Source organism: Perognathus longimembris, chromosome 14 (assembly GCF_023159225.1).
Source record: "Perognathus longimembris pacificus isolate PPM17 chromosome 14, ASM2315922v1, whole genome shotgun sequence".
Lineage (NCBI taxonomy): Eukaryota > Metazoa > Chordata > Mammalia > Rodentia > Heteromyidae > Perognathus > Perognathus longimembris.
In genome coordinates this window covers 27816680-27833509 of record NC_063174.1, presented here as the reverse complement: position 1 = coordinate 27833509, position 16830 = coordinate 27816680, and the positions used below count along the sequence as shown (strand labels likewise).

The following is a 16830-nucleotide window of genomic DNA, read 5'->3' as shown; positions in this document are numbered from 1 at the left end:
GTGGTGGTCGCCTTTCCTCGCTGGACGAGGTTGCCGCCCGCCGCAAATATGTATGGAAGTGACCTTTACAGTGATAATTCTCTAAAACACAACAATGATGAACAGTCAGCATTAAAATCAAACTAAATGCTCAAGTGTACAAGAAGTGGAATAAATCAAAGACTGGTCTTTTCCCTTAAAGTTAGAGAAGACAGGCTCTTTGTTGTTGTTGTTTTTTTGTTTGTTTTGTTTTGTTTGGCCAGTCCTGGGGCTTAGTCTCAGGGTCTGAGCACTGTCCCTGGCTTCTTTTTGCTCAAGGCTAGCACTCTGCCACTTGAGCCACAGCGCCACTTCTGGCCATTTTCTGTATATGTGGTGCTGGGGAATTGAACCCAGGGCTTCATGTATATGAGGCGAGCACTCTTGCCACTAGGCCATATCCCCAGCCCGACGGGCTCTTTGTTAAGAAGGGAAATACTACCAATACCTTTAAATAAGAAATATTTTTAGCCACAATAAGATTTTGCTAAAATCTTTCCTAAAAGGTTTGAGAATCAGGATCAAGAGGAGTACTTTAAACAGAGCAGCACTAGGCAGCCTCCCTAGTTTTTACCCTAATTAGAGACCTGTCCATGAATACAGAAAACAAATCAAGATCCACAGAAATATCTACCTATCTATCTGTCTATCTATCTATCTGGCCAGTCCTGGAGCTTGGACTCAGGGCCTGAGCACTGTTCTTGGCTTCTTTTTGCTCAAGGCTAGCACTCTGCCACTTGAGCCATAGTGCCACTTCTGGCCGTTTTCTATATATGTGATGCTGGGGAATCGAACCCAGGGCTTCATGTATATGAGGCAAGCACTCTTGCCACTAGGCCATAGTCCCAGCCCCAAAATATTCTTCTTTCACTAGATTAAAATAAACTATTTCTAGTAGAAATTTTAAGTGTCTCAGAAAAAAGCAAAGAAAATAGGTTTAAAGTGAAAATCAAAGCATTCTGGTAATCAAATCCCCAAGAAAAGCTTGAGGGGCTAGGGCATAAGCAGAAATGCATGTGGAAGGTTGATATTGCTGTTTCCTCTATTTTTTTTTTTAATCCTTGGTTAAGAAATCTCCAGGCCATGGACTGTTCTAGAAGCTTAAGAAATTACAAACCGTTCTTCAGTAGTTCTCAACCTCGAGGACACACTAAAGTTGCTTGAAAAGTTCTTTTATTTCTCATGCCATTGCCTGGATCCTACCCAGGATCAATTAAATTAAAATTCTGGGTGTGTAGCCCAAGTATTGATGTTTTTTAGAGTTCCCAGAGTTCCTATGGGACTCTGAAAAACATTTAGTTATTTACTAAGCTGAGACTCACTAAATAACCTACAAAAATGTCCAAAAAACTCAAGAAATACTAAGTATCATGTTCTTGAAAGTCAATAGTGACAGGAAATAATATTATTTCAGGAAAAAAATTATTTTATTAATGCCAGCTACTCCTCAGGTGCTTAGCCTGCAATGTATGATGCTGAAAGCCCATATCAAGATAATAATGCCATTTACTCAACACTTGGTGCCAAGCAATGAGCTGTACAAACCTTCATCTCTCCCTCCTGTACTAAGTGCCTCCCACAAACACAGTATTACTAATCTTTTTATTCTGAAGAACAATTAATTGAAGACGTCTGACAAGGACAGACTTACTTGCCCATCATAGAAGTAGGAGGTACTGAAACCGAAATTTGAACCTATGTGTGCCGAACAACAAAGCCACGTTCTTTTACTTTCTTTTGGTCACATGTATTTATGTTTGAACAGATAATAGTCCCATGCTTCAAAGATTTCTAAAGTATACATTTAGGAGTAACTATCACTTAGCCATCTGTTCCCATGTCTGGCCACAAAGTTAGTAGTTTTTTAATTATTGTTCTAAAGCTATTTAATATATATTCAAGTGGATACCTGAAAATGTCATATATAGGTACCATATATCTGGGGCTCACCCCACCTCATTCTGATGGCAGCATACTTCACACATTACCTTTCAAATGGCTTTAAAAAAAAAACCAACAACTCAGCAGCTTAGAGATAATTCCTTTTCAATATGTTCTTTTTTTGGAAGTACAAGGATTTGAAATCAGGGTCTTCAACTTGAGTCACATCTCAAGTCTTTTGTGTGCCTGAGAGGGAGAGCACACTGGGCTTGAACCTCAGGGCCTGGGGCTGTCCCTTAGCTTTTTCACTCAAGGCCAGTTAGTGCTTTACCACTTGAGACACAGTTCCACTTCTAGCTTTTTGGAGGCAATTGGCAATGTCTCACAGATTTTCCTGACACAGCTGGCTCCCAAAAATGATCCTTAGATCTCAGTCTCCTTAGTAGCTAGGACTACAAGCATGGGCCACCAAGTCTGTTTTTAGATGGGGCCTTATACTTCTGCATGGGTCAGCCAGCCTCAGATTCAATCCTTTTATCTCCATCTTCTGGAGCTACAAGCATGTACCATGCCTGTTGGGGACTCAGTTTTGGCCTTGGTGGGGGAAGGGTGCCAAGAGTGAGACGCTGCCCTTCCCCCAGCCCTGGGACAGTGTAACAGCGAGTCCCTCCCACCTTCCGGCCTCAACCAGAAGAGAAGACCCCGCCCCTGGGGGAGACGAGCACGTGCGTGCCACCATGATAGGGATTGTCCAGCCCACAAAGGAAGTTTCAGGACATCACCTGATGGGCAGCCCGGCTTAGCCAATGGCCCAAGTCTTTTCCATTCCCGCCATTATTGCTATATAAACCCCCCTCCCAATTAAATCCTTTGAGACTCATTCAACCATCCAACCGTCTCCCCGTTATCTTTGTCCTGCGGTTCCTGACACATTATGGGGGGCCGAGGAAGGGATTTCGGCATCCCACTTCAGCCTAGAGCCTTACTCCTTCTCCTTACTCCTTCTGCCGGTATGAGGGGTAGGGCGGAGTTTCTTCCATAGAATCGAGGTTCAGGCATTCCCCCCAGGAGAGAGGAGGGGAAGGGGTCCTAGAGACCCCAACATTTGAGCATCTCCTCCGGAGAAGTGAGAAGGGGTCCTCAGAGATCCCAACACATGCCTGCCTGTATATACACTCTCAAATCAATGTCTGTGCCATGTACAACTAGTTTCTTTTTAATGAATTCCTTAGAGACATGAGATTAACTTTATTTGCTGTTACAAAAATATTAGAATAAATAACCTTTAGTGACATAATTTCTGAAGTATATAAGACAGATAATAATAATTTTAAAATAATAAAATAATCATAAAAAGCCATGTCCTCTCCACTGCTCCACACTACCTCAGGCTTCTAAGAAACAACTCACAGACAGAATCATGGTGATTTATATTTATTTTATTCAAAAACACTACCTAAATTATGCTTTTTATTTTGGTAACAAATTAGAAATGGCTTCCCCGAATGTGTTCAAAGACCACAAAATAGTCTGAGAAGTGGTTTTAAGCCAAGGTGAAAGGCATCCAGGAGCACGGTGCTGGCTGGCTCTCGCTTCCACTTAGAAGGTGTCTGACCCGGAGGACTCTGTGTCCCTGCACAGAGACTGAGAGTCATTCTCCAGCTTCACAGAGGGCAGCATCACAGACAACTTGGCAGGTGCTGTCTGTGAAGTGATGAGTGGTACTGCCTCGCCACCTGCATAGAGGACAAACTCCATCAGCAGAGCCAGCATACCCTCCCTATGTGCTCCCTGCCTTAACCCATGTGTATGAGGGAATTACTTTCCTCACATTGTTCAGAATTTGTCAAGACTGGTAAATCACACCTTTCCCTCTTCCCACCTTCATTCCCAATGGGTCATAGACAATATTTAAAAAATATACAGTGCTAATAGTTGTGGTACAAATGATCACTGTTAGGTAAGATCAGGTAGGGTTAAGAATCTAATCTCTGAAACCCAGACTTAACCTCTTACTGCCTGTTTGGCTTTTTAGTAAGTTATTTTACTATTCAAAATTTCAACTTTCATGCATGAGGCCCTGGGCTTAATCTTCAGTACAATGATAGATAAAAATAATATTTAAGTAAACAAGTATTTGTTTTCCCTTCCATGTCAAGTGGGATAATAGTATCTGCTTTTCAGAGAATAAGGAAAAATAATAACATTGATTTTTTAAAAACTAACAAAACTTATCTATGATAATCATAAAAGGTTACTGCTATCACTAGTTACCATTAAGCAGAGTCCAATTTAAAAACTGGAATAACTCTAAAGTTTGCTATTGGTTACAGGAAGAACTTTTTAAGGAAGCAAGCTATGAGTCATGTAAAGAAAGCATTTGAAGCCCAGCATGGTAGGACATTCCTGTAATTCCAACAATCAGAAGGCTGATACAGGTAGGATTCAGTTTGAGGGCAGTCTGGAATACACAGAGAGACTCTGCTATATCAAAACAAAAAAAGTGGGGTGAGGCTCAGTGGCAGGTAAAGTGACCAGCATACATAAGGCTCTGAAGGATGTGAGTGGAGGAAGCATTTGGGAGTCATAGTCGCCAAGGCACTTTGCCTTTCCTCTAACTAAAAACTAAACTCAGGAGTATGTCACTCATAATTCTGACTACTCAGTGTGTAAGGGTGATAGACACCCTAGCAGTTAACAGGAGTTACATAAGAAAGGTGATGTCAAAGGAAAACGTATTGAAAAACATTCCAACAACCATTTATATATTGACATTTGACTTTGAAAGCATTTCCTCTAAAATGGATTTTTCTCTGGTATCTTTACATTTAATTAAATACTGAAAAAAAAATTCCACCCATGGAATGAGAATATACTACCTATTATAGAAGGTGGAGGGTAGGCAGAGAAGTGACAGTTTGGATGAAGATTGTGCATATAGTTTTAAAAACTCTGCCCATCCCTTAAGTCACTCCTCTAAGTTTCACAGAACATTACCTAAGAATACAAAGAATGTCAACTTTGTATTATCTAAGAGTATAAAAATTCTAATTTTAAGTTTCCTGTATTGACCACAGACAATAAGAAACAGCTAAAAAACAAATGACCTTTATCAATCTGAAAGCTATTTCTGCGTTAGAGTAATCTTTCTAAAATTCCTTTGTTTTTCAAGTACTTTTCATAGTAATAGAAGGGAGCTTTCCATTAAGTTTTTATAGGAGGCACAGTAACAGCAAATTGTTTATAAGATTTCAATGATGACTCAATTCACAGCTGTCTAAGATGATCACGATACTTATAAACAGAAAATTCCTTTCATATTAGGAAGTCTGGCAAAGATTTTTTAAACATTCCTTTGTTATTTGTATCAATTTTGTTTTTTTAAATAAAAAGACATAAAGGAAAAAAGATAAGATTTTGTATTACTTAGTAATATCAGAAACTAGAAGGACATATTCAAGAAGGCAGTGCTTTTGTCAATATACCTAGAACAATATTCTAAAAAGGAAAAATGAAAGCTCTTGTACAATATGATAAAACTGTAATTAAACACTAAAAGTGGAAGTAGAGGTATGGCTCAAGTGATGGAGTGCTAGTTTTGAGTGTAAAAAACACTAAAACCTACATTAAAGGTTCTTATACACATAAACATGATTAAAAGTCTTATGTTTGGGGCTGGGAATATGGCCTAGTGGCAAGAGCACTTGCCTCCTACACATGAAGCTCTGGGTTCGATTCCCCAGCACCACATATATGGAAAACGGGCAGAAGGGGCACTGTGGCTCAGGTGGCAGAGTGCTAGCCTTGAGCGGGAAGAAGCCAGGGACAGTGTTCAGGCCCTGAGTCCAAGGCCCAGGACTGGCCAAAAAGAAAAAAAAAAAGAAAAGAAAAGTCTTATGTTTCACAGAGGGCTATGATACAGGGTACAAAAATAATCAAGGGAAGCATACATTGTCAGAACTTACTTTGTTAATAATAAAAAGTAACACAATTATAACTACTGGAGTGGGGAGCAAATTGCTGGCCCACAAGACATGGAGGCATACCAAGGAGAAGTGAGAAGAGAGGGAACTTGTTGAGAGGGATTCTATAGGGAAAGACAGGGAGGTGCAATCACAGCTGATGCTAAAGTGATCTCAGAGCCTGGGGAACCTCTCACTGTCCAATGCATAACCAGAGAGGTTCAGGAGTGACCTCAGCAGATGAGAAAGTGACCTCAGAGTCTGGAGTCCTTTGCTGACTCATAGTCAGGTGATTACTGGTTAGGCTACAGGCTGTCTTTCTCCAAGAGGACTCTCCAAGACTTTCTCCAAGAGGGGGCTGTTCTCCCAGGCCAACCTAACTGAGTACTTAGGATTACAGGCATGAGATACTGGCACCCAGCTCCATTCATTCAATTATAATGTTACACTTCTCCAACATTCCAAAGAAAAATGTCCTTAAGGTACTTATCTGCCAAAACTATACTGATACCAAATATTTTCTGTCTTCCAATTTCACAAAGCTACTTTATATATACTTTTATTTTCTAGTACATGCCTTTTTTTTTTTTTTTTTTTTTTTTTTTTGCCGGTCCTGGGGCTTGAACTCAGGGCTTAAGCACTGTCCCTGACTTTTTTTTGCTCAAGACTAGCTCTCAACCACTTGAGCCACAGAGCCATTTCCGGCTTTTTCTATATATGTAGTGCTGAGGAATGGAACCAAGGGCTTCATGTATGTGAGGCAAGCATTCTACCACTAGGCCATGTTCCCAGCCCTGCCTAAATTTTTTGTTTTTCAAAAATTTGAAGAAATCACCAGTCACAAGGGATATATTCAATTCAGTCATTGAAAAGTTATTTCTTGAAGTTAATGCCTTGTATGTGTACAGCAACTCAAAATTTTGTAAATCCCTTTCCCCCTTCATCTTAATGACTAGCAGTAATTCTGGGAAACAGACAAGGTAATCAAACAAAAGTGGGCTTGAAAAAGGTATATGCTAGGGCTATGAGGTAGACATTGGGCCTGAGTTCAATCCTCAGTACAACAATAAAAGCCAAATAAAGAGTATTACCAGCTGATTCATTAAGCATTGTGCATATGGAAGCTGCTGTATGTATGGAGCTCAGATATGTCAAGAATATAGTCTCCATTCTCAATATAGATGTTAAGAAATAGTCTCCATCCTCAAGACTCATCATCTCAAGTACAGGGATACTTAGTTTAAATTAGGTGCAAACAGCAGTTGAACAGGGACTTTAAAGGTGTTGAGAAGGCAATGAGAAAAAAAGAACAATAAGATAAAGTCAGAGCTCTCAGAGCTAAGCACTGGTGGCTCACACCTGTAATCCTAGCTATTCTGAGCTCTAAGAATCTCAGAAGCCAGCCCAGGCAGCAAGTCTGTAAGATTCATCTCCAACTAACCCCCAAAAAAGGAAAAAAAAAAAAAAAAAAAGCTGGAAGTGGAGCTGTGATCCAAGTGATCAAGAGCTAGCCTTGAGCAAAAAAGCTCAGGGACAGTGCACAGGCCCTGAGTTCAAGCCCAATACCAGTACACACACACACACACACACACACACACACACACACACACACTTACCTCAGTACTCTGATTTCAAAGATAAACTGGTAACATACAGTTCAGTGGCAAAATACTTGTCTAGCATGGACAAGACCCTGGGCTCGATCCTCAGCACCAGAAGCAAAAATAAAACAACAACAAAAAAAGCCTCAAAATACAGACTGAAGGAATGATGACAGATGAGGCTCTAATGATGATCAAGGGCAAATCTCATAAATAATGGAGAACCACAAAAGATTTTGAACCGAAGAATAATCTGAACAAATGTAAAGCTGGGTGCTGGTGACACCACCTATAATCCTAGTTACTCAGGAGGCTGAGTTCTGAGGATCATGGCTAAAGCCAGCCTAGGTAGACAAATTGGTGAGATTATCATCTCCAATTAACTAGCAAACAGCTGGAAGTGGAGGTGTGACTCTAACAGTTCTGTAGAAAATAACGAGGGAGGACAAGGATATGTGGCAATAGTCTAGGGAAGAATTGGTAAATTCTACCAGCAGAAATACAGAATAATATTTTGGAAGTGTACAGAGGTGGGGAGACAGTGGGACAACTTACTTCCTTGATGAGGGCGAATGTCACTTGACAAGATGTGTGAATGGACTTTCCAGCAGGCAACTGGATTCAGATTTCAGACTATATGGCATTTTAGAGACAGAATTTGCAGCTATCTATATGGAAATAATAATTAGAGTAATAGTAATTGCAGTCACTAGGAAATGAAAGTAGAACGGGAACCGAATAAGTAAAAATGGATGAGAACAGAAATGTGGCAAAGAGAAGTGAATAAGGAGAATATAAAAACATAAAAGGGAAAACTGGAGTGGTATAAAGATGAATGGGAAGAAACTTGGAAAAGTAAAAAGTCACACAGGAGATATATTGTTTAATCTATTATAGTTTATCTAATTTATAATTGGCAGATATGATTCTGTAACTCACTATCTTTGCCCCATCCCAAATTCTTTAATTATCTGCAATGCAAATTCTAGTTGTCAAAGGCAATCAGAGGAAGCTCCATTTAAGTAGTGGTACAGTGACAGGGCAGCTAGTAGAAAAGCAGTGACAAAGTTTCTAGCACAAGTCACTATGATAGATCAGGGCTAGGAAACAAAGAGGTCTGCTGTCCAGTCTGGTCCATTCTAGGCTGTCAGTGGAAGGCTTCTGCAGGGTGGAGGAAAATGTGAGAAGAATGCTGGAACACAGCAGAGCTGGATGAATCACTTAATGTTCTAGCCATTGTTTTGACCTCGGAAGAATGCAGCACAGAAGAAAACAAAAGCTTCAATCTCACTGACTTCACATGTTAGTTGGGTGTAGGACAAGGATAACAAGAAAGTTGACAAATGTTAGGCTGCGACAGGTGCTATAAAGAAAAGCAGTTTCTCACCTACAAGATGTCAGAACTAGAAAGTGCTTTACCTAGGACTGACACATAGAAAACAAGTCAGTCAGCTCTTCCTTTTCCTTTAAATAGATGTAAGTGGCCAGGAGCTATCCCAGAGAGGCAAGGACCCTCCAGATGGACTGTAAAAGGCACTGAGCTTGGGAAGAGGGGTAGGAATGTTTCACTGAAATATACTAAGAAAAAAAAAAAAGAACACTTTGTAAGGCCTCCAAATAGTTGTGCTATTATTTTGAACTGTAGTTAACTATATTTTATTTTTTATTGTTATTATAAAGGTGAGGTACAGAGGGGTTACAGTTATGTAAGTTGTCAGGTAAAGAATACATTTCTTTTTGGACAATGTCACCCCTTCCCTTGCCTTATCTTAATCAACAAGTTATATCACTAAAATTCATCATCTTATCTAAACGTGTTTTCCATCACACACTTTGGCGACTTTTAAAAAGTGTTCATTAAACAGTCAGTTTTAGAATTTTATAAGAGAACCTTTTAGACAGGGAACCTTAAAAAAGCAAAATTATCTCTTTGATTATTGTTAACAGGCAAAAAGGGTAACATTCATATTGAGTTACGCTTGTCACAGTTTAGTTTTTTTCTTCTTTAAGAAAAAGACATAATACTTTTAATAATAAAACCATTAAAGCAAATATATCTTCTACTTACATTAAATGTAGTTTGATGCTCTTAAAAGTTTAACTTTTAAAAGTTCCATAGTTATTACTCTATGATGTAATTGTTTCAACAGCTGTTTGCAGACCTAAAATGGCTTGTCTATTCCCTGGGTTTACCATAGGTCATGCCACTGGCATGCACTGAGCTGGGGATGCCACAGTCAGACTTGGGTTTGACACTTCCTAAGACATGGTGTAACATACTTTTTACACATTAGACAACTTTTGCTTTAAAAATACTGAAAATCATAAGAATTGTTATGTTTTCTGTCCTTTTCTGGTAGGCTTATAAAATTAAGCAACAGAAAAGCTAAAAGTAATTTATTCTAAGTAATATAGGTAATTATATGAGATTTTTAACATGGTGTTGTTTGCATATATTTTTAAGACTTCTAAAAGCCTTTTTAGACAATACGATTCAACAGGCTTTAGATTCTGACTCTACTCCTTAAACAATGAGTCACCATTATTATATCTCTGTTATTTGCAACTGAGAAGGATCCAAACAAGGTATTGTTTCAAAGCTACAGGATACATGCAAAAGTAAAGCGTTGCTCTGTAGCTCCATCTCAAACTCTTCATTCCAACCAAATGACTTGGTACAAGCCATATGGAGGAATTTATGGTGGTATTACAAGATGACTAGCTGCTAGCTGGTGGGTCCTGGGGATTGACCTTTGGGCCTGGGTGCTATCCCTGACCTCCTTTTGCTCAAGGCAACCACTTGAGCCACAGCTCCACTTCCAGCTTTTTCTGTGATTAATTGGAAAAAAGAGTCTCATGGACTCTTAGACCTGGATGGCTTCGAACCGCAATCCTCAGATTTCAGCCTCCACAGTAGCTAGGAATAAAGGCATGAACCATCAGTGCATGGCTATGGTGGAATGAATTTTGAATGTATCTGGTTTGGGTTTTTCCATGTGCAGTTTCTTTTCTTTCTTTCCTTTTACCTCCCCTGCCCCTCTTCTTAAAGGTGACAGAAAAGCTTATTAGAAAAGAAATATGGCAGAGAAAGAGAGCATGCCAGGGAAAAAGGCAGTTTAGCTCATGTTTGCTATCTTAGGTATATAATTTCTTATAAATTGCTTATTTAAAAATAAAATACAAAATACAAAAATATAAGGTCCACTACTGGGGGAAAAGGTCCGAAGAGAAAGAATAGACCACACCACTTGGAAAGCCCCTTTTCATCCCTTCAGTACAAACTCGCTGAAAGGTCTCATGGTTCCGAAGGGCACACTGAATAGAGCCAGAGGCAAGTGAGGATTCTTTAAGATTTGAAAGGTGGCAATTACTCTGGTTGTAGACACATCATAAAGAAGGAGACCAAGGCTCAGATACATCACCTCATCACCACGAATGTGGACTGGCCCAACAGAAAGATGGATGCAGAAAGATCTCCCCAAAAGCAAAACAGCTTAGATGCCTGGAGGACTTCAGCTTCCTTTCCTGCCCTTCCATGTCGGACCAACTACCAAGCGTGTGGTGTAAGCTTATGTCACCAGATATGGGATGAGTGGACGAAGTCTGCCCAGCTGCAAAGACTGCTTCTGGGGGCATGGAGGCCTGTCCTACATTCAGGGATAACCAGAACAGGAATCTTACCTATAGAAGGGACAGAATTATAGGCACCAGTAGGTCACAGCTATAATCCTGGCTACTCAGGAGACTGATATCTGAGGCTCATAGTTCAAAGGCAGCCTGGGCAGGAAAGTCGGTGAGATTCTTATCTCTGATTAACCATCCAAAAGTTCGAAGTGGAGCTGTGGCTCAAGTGGTAGAGCACCAGACATGAGCAAAAGCAGCTCGGGGACAGCACCCAGGCCCTGAGTTCAAGCCCAAGGATACACTCTCTCTCTCTCTCTCTCTCTCTCTCTCTCTCTCTCTCTCTCTCTCTCTCTCATTAAGTATATTCCTGAACTAAGAATGCAGAACAAAGAGTAGGAGAGCGAAAAGGAGAGGAAAGGAGAAGGAGAGGAAAGAGAAGAGATACTAGTGACATTCTGTAACAACATGGATGAAATTGAAGATCGTTATGTTAAATGAAATAAGCCAGCCACAGAGGAGTGTCACATGCTCTCACTCATGTAAAATCTGAAGAGCTCAGTCTCATGGAAGTTGTGAGTAGCATGTGAGTCCTAAAGTTGGGGAGAGCAGATAAGAAAAAGTTGATTGATGTGATGGGGATGTTTGTAGCTTTCTTTATCATGAAGGTGAGCTGGCCTGACAAATCTTCTCAAGATCTCATGTTCCATGGATTTAGCCTATTCCAAACACCACACAGACTTTTCTCTGAAAATTATTACCTTGAACGGAAAACAGAATAGGAAAGTATGACAAATGCCTGTCATATTTTAAAGGACTAGTAGAGTTTATCACCAGTATGTGCTCAGCAATTGTGTAAATTTGTATATGCTACTTGTAATAAAGTAGGTTTTAATGAAAAAAAAAACAAAACAAAACAATTAAGCCAGGCATCAGTAGCTCACATGTGTAGTCCTTGCTACTTAGGAGGCTGAGATCTGAGGCTCACTGAAGCCAGCCAGGGCAGTGAAGACCATGAAAATCTTGTCTCCACTAAATTACACACACACACACACACACACACACACACGCCACAAGTAGAACTGTGGCTCAAGTGGTAGAGCACTAGCCTTGATCAAAGCAGCTCTGGGAGAGCACCCAGGCCCTGAGGCCAACCCTAAGGATAGATACATGCACACACTACAATGAAGAAAGTAGACACATGTAATAATTATTAAACCAAGTATGTGATGAATCTTAACACAAGGTCCATGGGCAACTGATTGGAAATCTATGCATAGGTTGAAACTTCACAGCTTTAAGTGTCTTAAAGCGGTCTTTGATTCCCCAGTTTGTAAGAATCAGTGGCTAACATCCAAGTTCCATGAGCAAACAAATCATGTTCTGCATTGTCTTCCCAGCAGTTCCTCTCTCAATTGCACATGCTTTATTTTCTAAAGGCAACTTAGTTATAGCACTTACCAAATTGCATAATAATATCTTCATACATGTGTCATTTCTTTTGGACAGCATAGTTCTTTGCAGTATGAACAGGGATTGATGGCCTTTGTCTTGGAGCACCCACTGTGCACCATCAGTACATTCCCCTTGTAGTCTATAAGCTTATTAAATACATACTCCACTTTGCCAGTGACTATGTGATTTGCTTCTGTAGTTTATAGCACTGTGGTATGACAGTGGGCCTATTCTGGGCATTGCAATGATTATGGAGTCAAATTAACTGTTTTGTTTTTTTTTGCCAGTCCTGGTGCTTGAACTCAGGGCCTGAGCTTCTTTTTGCTCAAGGCTAGCACTTGAGCCACACTACCACTTGAGCCACAACACCACTCCTGGCCTTTTCTGTATATGTGGGTGGTGCTGAGGAATCAAACCCAGGGCTTCATGCATATGAGGCGAGCACTTTACCACTAGGCCATATTCCCAGCCACTAACTGTTTCTTCTTAGTGTGTCTATGCTCTTCTTGCTAACGGCTTGCAGTCACACTGACTCGTCTTTAAAGTTAGCTATTAGCTCCAGTAATGCAGTTGTTTCCCAGCTGTCTGTGAAAGTTTCAGCTGTGTTTTATTGGTTCTTGAAGCATTTTTTTCCTGACCACCTTCATCTCATCTGCTCGTTTCAATTCCTGTGTAAGCACGCTACTAGACTCCCCTGCTGGATTCAATTCCCCTCACATACATAAGCCAGCCTGCAGATTTCACAATATCCTATCAACAATGGAGAACAAATACTACAGGTCCCAGTGAAGAAGGTGCCTGGTCACTGGGATGTTACGTATGGAGGGTGATGTTTTATTTGCCTCTGCTTTCCATCATCTCAGTTAAACACTTCTTTCTTTAATGTTTAAAAGGGTGTTTTAAAATGTTGTAACAGTCTTATCCTAAAACATGTTGCAGACATGAATCCTATTGCACTTTTTTTTGAGGTTGCTATTGCTTCTGCTTTTCAAATGAATTGACAAATGCTTGTTTTAAAGTTTATAATTTAAGATAAAAAATAAAAGTAGTTTCCATAGGAGGAAGAAATGTACCAGCACCTGTAAAAACAACTCCAATTCTTTTTCCTTTTAAAAAAGCAATAGTTAATGTGGGAGATGTGTTTCTTCTTATGCCAGGTTCCAGCTGCTTCACTTTGTTTAAACTGACTTCAAAGTTTAAACACTATCCTGTCCCAACAAATAACTTCTCTTAGATGGAATTATCTCAAATACTATCCTCAGTGCTCTGAATACTACACCTGCAGCCTTCTAATTCAACATTTTATAAACTGTCCAAAGGGGGAAAAAAAGACTTTCCAGCTGTCCCCTAACTTATGCCTTTTGGAGAGCTGAGTTTAGTTCATGAAGGAAGTCCTAAACCTTGATAAATTTATGTATACAATTCAGAAAAATGAAAAATTCTTCTAAAAACTGATGGATACCAGAAAAAGAAAGGAAAAGAAAAGGTCTGAACAGCTTCAAGTTCAAGAACTTTTAAGGTAAAAACAAATCTTACCTTTAAATACAGGTGTAAGGTACAAGCTAGGCTCAATCTGTATCCAATCCATATCACTTGGTGAAGCTACATTAAAATTTTTTTTTCAGAGAAAATCAGTTAAGCATACCAAGAGGCATTGTATTTACTAAAACAACACAAATCAAAGGCACTCTTACAGTTACCTCTCATAAAACCAAGTAAACATAAGCCTGATCTAGTGACCTTCAAGTACAGAAGGAAGTTAAAACAGTTAAATATGACTGTCCACAGAAAAGTAACCACCTACACAATAGTGATAGTTATCTACTTTATGAGGAAGATGAGATTGGGAAAGAGGAAGCAAAGGAGATGAGTAAACTTGTAATTAAATAAAAACATAAAATAAAAAATTCTTTAAAATTAAAAAACGTTTAATTTCTTTTTCATAGATTATCTTAAAGATTTAATCACTACAAAGGAGTTTACAATTTCCCTCTCCTAGATAAGCCTGGGACATACTGCTCAAAATAATCTACACAAAACTAATAAAGTTGTCAGGGAGCAAAGCAAAGCAACATGCTATTTTAAGCCAAAGCAAAATATGAAAATGAAACAGTAAGGAAAGCAACAACAATGAACAAACATCAACTCTCTTTTCATGGCTAGAGAATTAGAAAGCAGAAAAAAATTCAATGAAGAGAAATACTAGCATGTATACAGGTTGAGCATCCCTAATCAAAAAATCTGAAAACAAGAATGCTCCAATGAGCCAGGTGGTGGTGGCTCACACCTACTCAGGAGGCTGAGATCTGAGAATCATGGGTCAACGCCAGACCAGGTATAATAGTCCCCATGATACTTAATCTCCAATTAACCACTTAAAAACCAGAAGTGGAGCTATGCATCAAAGTGGCTAACCTTGAGCAAAGGAGCTGAGGGACAGCGCCCAGGCCCTGAGTTCAAGCCCTATGACCAATGAAAAGAAATGCTCCAATGGAATGGCCTAAAGGCACATTAAGTTACATGAGATAAGCCAAGCTCAGATACATAAGGTTCATGTTTTCTCTCATAATGAGGAAGCTAGATCTAAAATAAACAGTGACCGGACTCAAAGCATTCACTCATAGGGGCAAAAAATGTCTATCTATGTACCTCCGATCATATAAAAGAATATTTATTGAAATGAATTCTAGGAAATAGAAACAAGAGGATTTTTCTTTGTTGCTGCCTTTGTTTTCTTTTCTGTCTTATTTGTTCATTTATTTGTCTTTGGGTGGATAAAGAGAAGGCACAGAAATAGAAGGACAAGGGGTGAACAAATGCAGCAGTGGTACTCACTACACATTATGTTGAAAATGAGCTGTACAAATTGTGGGTAGGGATGGGAAGGAAAATCCAGGAGAGATCAAGGGAAGGGGTGACATTGTCCAAAAAAAAAAAATGTACTCATTAACTGACTTATATAACTGAAACTGGTTGGTATATCATCTGTATAATAACAATAAAAAAATTTTAATGCTCCAAAATCTGAAACTTGTTGAAGACCAACATGATTCCACAGGTGTAAAATTTCCTACCTAACCTTACATGCTGAAGTCACAATCAAAACTCAGGCACACTACCACTGTATAAAATTATTTTCAGGCCATGCATGTGAGGCATACATGAAGCATAAATGAATTTTACGTTTAGACTTGGATCCTATTCTCCAAGATATTATTTCACATACAAATATTCCAAAATTTAAAAATTCTAAAATCCACAACATTTCTGGTCCTGCACATAAGAGAGTATACTTAATTTGCATTTCTCAGGCAACAAAGAAACTTTGGATCCCTAGGGCCTGGGCCTATGTTGATGGCATGCTGTTAATCTTGGAAATGCAGCCAGTCAACAAACTCTGTATATGTTATTTCAAATAAGAATTTCCCCCCCTCTTTTTCCTGGTGCAGGGTTTGAATCCAGGTACCACACTTGTTCTGCTTGCTTGGCTGGAGCTCTACTATTTGAACCACATCTCGAGCTCTGCCTTCTGCTGATTAGTTGGAGATGAAATCTCACAATCTTCTGCCTGGACTGGCAGTAGTAGGACCATCAGCCTTCGGAGTAGCTAGGATTACAGGGGTAAACCACTAGCATCCAGCTTCAAATTCTTGGGATACAGTCATAAGGAAAAAAAATTATAATGTAGTGCAATCAGTATCCTTTTTTAAGTTTTCTCAATTAAAAATAAAATGAGCCGGGTGCTGGTTGCTCAGGCCTGTAATCCTAGCTACTCAGGAGGCTGAGATCTGAGGATTACAGTTTGAAGCCAGCCCAAGCCAGAAAATCCATGATACTCTTATCTCTAACCACCAGAAAACCAGAAGCAGATATGTGGTTCAAAATGGTAGAGCATTAGCCTTGAGTTTAAGCCCTGTAGTAACAAGAGGAAGGAATGAAAGAAAGAGGAAGGAAGGAAGGAAGGAAAGAAGGAAGGAAGGAAGGAAGGAAGGAAGGAAGGAAGGAAGGAAGGAAGGAAGGAAGGAAGGAAGGAAGGAAACCTGTGCTTTATAATGTCTATACTCTTGCATTTAGAATTTGTATAAATTAAGCTAGGCACTGGTGACTTAGTCATCAATGATCCAATGAATTTTACTAAATGATTTTAAATGTTTATTAAAAGTAGGTATATACAAGTGATTTATAACTATAATCCTAGCTACTCAAGAGGCTGAAATCTAAGGATTGTAGGTCAAAGCCAGCCAGAGAAGATAAAATTAACTACCAAATTAACTAATAATTGACTGCCAAAA

General features: G+C 39.4%; 1 protein-coding gene across 5 annotated transcripts in view; it reads right to left on the bottom strand.

The window, feature by feature from the left end:
• Positions 1-3196: 3196 nt before the first annotated feature.
• The window catches only part of Kiaa0586 (KIAA0586 ortholog), a 107234-nt gene continuing 93600 nt past the window's right edge, over positions 3197-16830 (bottom strand). For 2 of the 5 annotated variants that reach the window (XM_048361856.1, XM_048361854.1), the window contains exon 30: positions 3202-3635. In XM_048361856.1, coding sequence (XP_048217813.1) covers positions 3499-3635 — 137 coding nt within the window. In that variant the 3' untranslated portion in view covers positions 3202-3498. Of the gene's footprint in view, positions 3636-14074; positions 14141-16830 lie in introns of all 5 variants that reach the window. The other 3 variants (XM_048361858.1, XM_048361855.1, XM_048361853.1) reach the window with 3 other exon arrangements.